Source organism: Melospiza melodia, chromosome 25 (assembly GCF_035770615.1).
Source record: "Melospiza melodia melodia isolate bMelMel2 chromosome 25, bMelMel2.pri, whole genome shotgun sequence".
In the NCBI taxonomy this organism is placed as follows: domain Eukaryota; kingdom Metazoa; phylum Chordata; class Aves; order Passeriformes; family Passerellidae; genus Melospiza; species Melospiza melodia.
Genome location: NC_086218.1, coordinates 10,544,256 through 10,551,283, shown reverse-complemented (window position 1 = coordinate 10,551,283; position 7,028 = coordinate 10,544,256). Strand labels below are relative to the sequence as shown.

The window sequence follows — 7,028 nt, the reverse complement described above, 5'->3', positions numbered from 1 at the left end:
TAGGCCGGGCCGAGCCCCGCGGGGCCCGGTGCCCACCCCGGGCTGCAGCCGCTGAGCCCGCACCGCCTCCATAGCCGCGCTCCCTCCTCAGCGCCGCGCTGTCAATCAGCGCCGCTCGGAGCTCAGCGAGCCAATAGAAGCGCCGGATCGGGGAGGGGGAGGCGGGGAAAAGCATCAGAAGGCCAATCAGAACGCGGTGCGGCGGCTGGAGGGGCGGGGTCAGGGCGCGGCGCACTCACCCACTAACACAAATAGCGGTGTGTGGTCGTGGGGCGGTAATGGGGCGGGGATTTGGTGCGCATTGACCAATAGCATTGCATAATTTGTTTGATTGACAGAGGAAATAAACAAATCAAAATGCAGAAAACACAAATTAGCAGAGATGACGGTGCGGGATGACAGCCCAGTCTTATTGATCAGCAGAAGCAATTAATTGACAAAACAAACCAATCAAACTCTTGTACCCAGATTTAAAGGCGGAGATTACGCTGCCGCCCATTCACGGGCTCTGTTTTGGTACAAGTGGGCGGCTCCGCGCTCCGCCAATGGCAAGGAGCCGCGGCCGTGACGGAAGTGACGCCGCCGTACCGGGCTCGGTACCGGGCCCGCGCCATGGAGGCCTGGGTGCGCTTCAGCGCCCAGAGCCAGGCCCGGGAGCGCCTCCTCAGGTGCGGCCGCGGTTCCGCGGGCAGGGGAGGGGGGTCACGGGGGTCCCGGGGCGAGAGGCGATCCCAGAGAACGGGGCGTCCCCGGTGATGTCCCCGGTGCCCCCCGTGACTCCCTCGTTGTCCCCAGGGCCGCCCAGTACGCCTGTGTGTTGGCCGGGGCTGCGCTGAGCCGCTCCGGGGGCAGCTCCGGGACCCTGAGCCGGCTGCAGCAGCTGGAGGCGCACTTGAGCCTGGGCCGCAAGCGTGAGTGGGGCTGGGGGGGGGGGTTCAGGGGGGGTTTGAGGGGGGGATTTGGGGGTCTCGCACCCCCGGTAACCCCCCTGGTGTCCCCCCCCTCCTGTAGTGCTGCCTTTGGGGCGTTTTGAGGGGGGATTTTGGGCTCTCAAACCCTGGTGTCCCCCTCTCCCTGTAATGCTGCGTTTGGGGGGCTCGGCTGAGGCGGTGAGGGGGGATCAGGGTGGTTTTGAGGGGGGATTTTGGGGTCACACACCCCCGGTGTCCCCTCTCCTCTGCAGTGCTGCGTTTGGGGGGCTCAGGGTGGTTTTGAGGGGACATTTTGGGGTCTCACACCCCTGGTTTCCCCTCTCCTCTGCAGTGCTACATTTGGGGGGCTCAGGGTGGCTTTTAGGGTGGATTCTGGGGTCTCGCACCCCTGGTGTCCCCCCTTCCTGCTGCGTTGGGTTTGGGGAGGATCAAGGCAGTTTTGAGGGGACATCTTGGGGGTCTCACACCGCATGGTGTCCCCCCTTTTGCAGTGCTGCGTTTGGGGTCTCTGGGGAGGATCAGGGCGGTTTTCAGGGGACATTTTGACGTCTCACACCCCTTTTTTCCCCTCTCCTCTGCAGTGCTGCGTTTGGGGGGCTCAGGGTGGTTTTGAGGGGACATTTTGGGGTCTCACACCCCTGTTTCCCCCCCCCCCCATTGCAGTGCTGCGTTTGGGGGGCTCTGCCGAGGCCCTGGGGGGCGCCCAGCGCTCGCTGCACCTCCCCGACCCCGTGCTGCGCTTCTGCCTCACCCTGTCCCACCTGAACCGCGCTCTGTTCCTGGCCTGCGACAACGTCCTGTGGGCCGGGAAAAGCGGCGTCCTGCCCGGCCTGGCCATGGAGAAATGGAGCCAGAGGTCCTTCAGGTGAGACGGGGGGGTTGGGGAGGATTCCTGAGGGAGGAAAGGCTCCTCAGGCGTGTGTGGGGTGGGCAGGGAATGGAATTACCCTGCGTTAGATAAGGAGTGGGATTCCCAAGGGAGAGCAGGGAATGGGATTCCCAAGGGAGGGCAGAGAACGGGATTTCTGGGGGAGAGCAGAGAATGGGATTCCTGAGAAGAGCAGGGAATGGTGTTCCCCCGAGGAGAAAGAGGAGTGGAATTCCACAAGGGAGGGCCGGGAATAGGATTTCTGAGGGGAGAGCAAGGAATGGGATTTCCAAGGGAGAGCAGGGAGTGGGGTTCCCCTGGGGAAAATAGATAATGGAATTCCTGAGGGAGAGCAGGGAATGGGGCTCCCCGTGGGGGGATAAGCAAGGGAATTCTCCAGAGAGAGCAGGGATTGAGGTTCCTGAGGGAGAGAGAAAATGAGGTTCCTGAGGGAGAGCAGGGAATGGGGTTCCCCTGGGGAAAATAAATAATGGAATTCCTGAGGGAGAGCAGGGAATGGAATTCCCCTGGGGAAAATAAAGAATGAAATTCCCGAGGGACAGCAGGGATTGGGATTGCTGAGGGAGAGCAGGGATTGGGGTTCCCCTGGGGGAAAATAAATAATGGAATTCTCAAGGGAGGACAGGGAATGGAGTTCTTATGGGGAAAAGAATGAAATTCCTGAGGGAGAGCAGGGAATGGGGTTCCCCTGGGGAGAAAGAGGAGTGGAATTCCCAATGGAGGGTAGGGAACAGGATTACTGGGGGAGAGCAGGGAATGGGATTCCCCTGGGGAAAAGAAAGAATGGGATTCCCAATGAAGAGCAGGGAATGGGATTTCGCTGGGGAGAATAAATAATGGAATTCCCAAGGGAGGACAGGGAATGGAGTTCTTGAGGGAGAGCGGGGAATGGAGTTCTTATGGGGAAAAGAATGAAATTCCTGAGGGAGAGCAGGGAATGGGGTTCCTCTGGGGAGAATAAGGAATGGAATGGAATGGAATGGAATGGAATGGAATGGAATGGAATGGAATGGAATGGAATGGAATGGAATGGAATGGAATGGAATTCCTGAGAAAATGGGAACGGGGATTCCCCCGGGGGAAAACGAGGACCGGGATCCCACAGGCGAGCTTAGACTTTCCCACCCCTGGACATTTCTGTAGCTCCTGGGAGCATCCAGACCCTCGTGCTGCCCTTCTCCCCCTCTCTCTCTCTCTCTCCCCCTCAGGTACTACCTGTTTGCCCCTGGTGGTGAACCTGAGCAGGGACGCCTACGAGCTGCGGCTGCTGCTGGAGCGCGCCGGGGCCGCCCGCAAGCGCGGCCGCAGCGCCGAGAGCCGCGCCCAGCCCTGCGCCCCGGGCCGGCTGCAGCAGCTCCGGCTGCAGCTGCAGCTCAGCTGCACCTCCTGCTGCAGGTGCTCAGGACAACCCCCCGCTGCTGCTGGACCTGCTCAGGAACGCTGCGACCTGGTGATCCCCCTGGAGAGGCTGGGGCTGTGCAGGAGCAGCCCGGCGGTGGTGGGGTTCTGTGGGCTCAGCTCGTCGCTGCTCTCCATCGTCACCATCCTGCACCCCTGGCTCAAGCTGAAGCCATGAATTTCTTGGGGATTTCGGGATTTTTGGGGATTTTGGGGGTTTTGGCACCTCTGGACGTGGCTGGTTGGTGCCATTCCCTTCATTCCTGACTGTTTGGAGCCACAAAGTTCCAGCATTGGATCCCACAGGGACATCAACTCCCAAAATGTGTTTTTTTCCTATTGACTTTTAAGGAAAAAATGGGGGTTCAATGTTCCCCCTTTCTGCCTGGGAAGAGCCTTTCACGTGGAACAGCTAATGGGAATATTTGGGGTTGGAAAATGTGGGATTTGGGGCTGGAAAGTGTGGGGTTCTGTGGGCTCAGCTCCTCTGTGTTCTCCATCATCACCATCCTGCACCCCTGGCTCAAGCTCAAGCCCTAAATTTCTTGGGAATTTTTGGGGGGTTTTGGCACCTCTGGAAGTGCCATTCCCTTCATCCTGACTCCTGGAGCCACAAAGTTCCAGCATTGGATGCGGCATTGGATCCCACAAGGACATCAGCTCCCAAAATGTGTTCTTTCCTATTGACTTTTAGGGAAAAAATGGGGGTTCAAAATTCCCCCTTTCTGTCTGGGAAGAGCCTTTCACATGGAGCCAGCTAATGGGAATATTTGGGGCTGGAAAATGAGGATTTGGGGCTGGAAAGTGTGGGGTTCTGTGGGCTCAGCTCGTCCCTGCTCTCCATCATCACCATCCTGCACCCCTGGCTCAAGCTCAAACCATTAATTTCTTGGGATTTTTGGGATTTTGGGGGGTTTTGGCACCTCTGGAAGTGACTGGTTGGTGCCATTCCCTTCATTCCTGACTCTTTGGAGCCACAGAGTTTCAGCATTGGATCCCACAGGGACATCAACTCCCCAAGATGTGTTTTTTTCCTATTGACTTTTCGAGCAATTATAGGGAAAAAAATGAGGGTTCAAAATTCCCCCTTTCTGTCTGGGAAGAGCCTTTCATGTGGAACAGCTAATGGGAATATTTGGGGCTGGAAAATGTGGGATTTTGGGGCTGGAAAATGTGGGATTTTGGGGCTGGAAAATGTGGGATTTGGGGCTGGAAAATGAGGATTTCTGGGGGTTTCTCATGTTTTTTTTTGGGGGGGGGAAGCCATGGTTTTGGGGTGATTCTGGTGCCAGATAATGAATCCAACCCCAAATTGTTTGGATAATTTTTTCCTGCCTTATAAAAAAATCTGAGTGCAGGGAGAGTGGAATGGGAAAAAATCGGTGTCAGGGATAAATCCATGGCTTTGAGGGGCTCAAAATTATTAAATTCCAGAAGCAGATTGTCCTGGGGAGAGCAGGAATAGGTTTGAAGGATTTTTGGGAGCCCCAAATTAAATTCCAGAGGCAGATTTTCCTTGGGTCTGTCCCTGGGCGAGCAGGAAGTTTTGGGATATTCTTGAATTCCAGAGGCAGATTCTCCTTGGAAGATCAGGAAGATCTTGAAGGATTTTTGGGAGCCCCATCCTGAACTCCTGGGCCCACCTGGGCTGTGCCAAAGGCTTTAAATCCCGGTGGGAATTGGGTGGGGAGCACTCCAGGGGATCCCACGTTTCAGTGTAATTAATTAATGAATAATTTAATGATTAAAATGCAGCAAACACTGCCTCAGACACTCCTGGAGCTCTTGGGGCTGTGCCCATTCCCTGGTTCAGTGCCCAGCGCCTCTGGGGGAAGAACCTGGCTCTGATCCCCCCAAAACTGGTTCTGATGCCCCCTAAACCTGGTTCTGATCCTAAACCTGGTTATGATTAAACCTGGTTATGATACTAAATCTGTTTCTGATACTAAACCTGGTTCTGATCCCTACTTAAACCTGGTTTTAATGCCCACCTAAACCTGGTTCTGATATTGAACTTGGTTCTGATCCCCACCTAAACCTTGGTCTGATGCTAAACCTGGTTCTGGTACCAAACCTGGTTCTGATGGTCACCTAAACCTGGTTCTAATGCTAAAACTTGTTCTGATACTAAACCTGGTTTTAATGCCCACCTAAAGCTGGTTCTGATACTAAACCTGGTTCTGGTGTCCCCCTAAACCTGGTTCTGATACTGAGCTTGATTTTAATGCCCACCTAAACCTGGTTCTGATATTAAACCTGATTCTGATACTGAACCTGGTTCTGATACTAAATCTGGTTCTGATGTTAAACGTGGTTCTGATGCCCCCCTAAACTTGGTACTAATGCCCACCTAAACCTGGTTCTGATGGTCACCTAAACCTGGTTTTAATGCTCACCTCAACCTGGTTCTGATACTAAACCCGGTTCTGATATTAAACCTGGTTCTGATATTAAACCTGGTTCTGATACCCCCCCTAAACCTGGTTCTGGTGCCCACTTAAGCCTTGTTCTAATGCCCACCTAAACCTGACCCTGAACTGGGAGCACTGGGATGGGCTGGGGGCACTGGGACGGGCTGGGAATGCTGGACTGGGAGCACTGGGAGTGCTGGACTGGGAGCACTGGGCTGAACTGGGAATGCTGGACTGGGTGCACTGGGATGGGCTGGGAATGCTGGACTGGGAATGCTGAACTGGGGGCACTGGGATAGACTGGGATGGGCTGGAAATGCTGAACTGGGGGCACTGGGAGTGCTGGACTGGGAGCACTGGGCAGAACTGGGAATGCTGAACTGGGTGCACTGGGCTGAACTGGGAATGCTGAACTGGGTGCACTGGGAATGCTGGACTGGGAGCACTGGGCAGAACTGGGAATGCTGGACTGGGAACACTGGGAGTGCTGGACTGAGGCCACTGGGACGGGCTGGGAATGCTGGACTGGGAGTACTGGGCAGAACTGGGAATGCTGGACTGGGAACACTGGGAGTGCTGGACTGAGGGCACTGGGCTGAACTGGGATTGCTGAACTGGGAGCACTGGGACGGGCTGGGAATGCTGGACTGGGTGCACTGGGCTGAACTGGGAATGCTGGACTGGGGGCTCTGGGAATGCTGGACTGGGAGCACTGGGAGTGCTGGACTGAGGCCACTGGGACGGGCTGGGAATGCTGGACTGGGAGTACTGGGCTGAACTGGGAATGCTGGACTGGGTGCACTGGGCTGAACTGGGATTGCTGGACTGGGTGCACTGGGATGGGCTGGAAATGCTGGACTGGGAGCACTGGGCTGAACTGGGAATGCTGGACTGGGAGCACTGGGCTGAACTGGGAATGCTGGACTGGGTGCACTGGGCTGAACTGGGAATGCTGGACTGGGTGCACTGGGAATGCTGGACTGGGAGCACTGGGAGTGCTGGACTGAGGGCACTGGGACGGGCTGGGAATGCTGGACTGGGAGCACTGGGCTGAACTGGGAATGCTGGACTGGGTGCACTGGGACAGGCTGGGAATGCTGGACTGGAAGTACTGGGTTGAACTGGGAGCACGGGGATGGGCTGGGGACACTGGGCTGAACTGGGAGCACTGGGATGGGCTGGGAATGCTGGACTGGGAGCACTGGGCCAAACTGGGAATGCTGGACTGAGAGTACTGGGCTGAACTGGTGGCCCCGTGCCTCAGTTTCCCCCCCCGTGCCTCAGTTTCCCCGTGGGCAGGGCCCTGTTTGGCCGCCGGGGCCGCACACTCGCTGTTTGTCCGTTTTCTCTGTTTTTCTCCTCATTCCTTGATGTTTTTTATTTTTTACTCATTTTTTT

General features: G+C 56.2%; 2 protein-coding genes across 2 annotated transcripts in view; one reads left to right on the top strand and one right to left on the bottom strand.

The window, feature by feature from the left end:
* Positions 1–72, bottom strand: part of LOC134429100 (LIX1-like protein) — a 5,467-nt gene extending 5,395 nt beyond the window's left edge. The window contains exon 1 of the mRNA XM_063176186.1: positions 37–72. Coding sequence (XP_063032256.1) covers positions 37–72 — 36 coding nt within the window. The remainder of the gene's footprint in view (positions 1–36) is intronic.
* Positions 73–443: 371 nt separating this feature from the next.
* Positions 444–5,698, top strand: PEX11B (peroxisomal biogenesis factor 11 beta). The gene is given in 8 exon segments (XM_063176556.1): positions 444–668; positions 796–911; positions 1,596–1,797; positions 3,030–3,045; positions 3,047–3,191; positions 3,194–3,220; positions 3,223–3,258; positions 3,261–5,698. Coding segments are annotated over 8 exon segments (735 nt in total). The 5' UTR covers positions 444–612; the 3' UTR covers positions 3,398–5,698.
* The last annotated feature ends 1,330 nt before the right edge of the window (positions 5,699–7,028 follow it).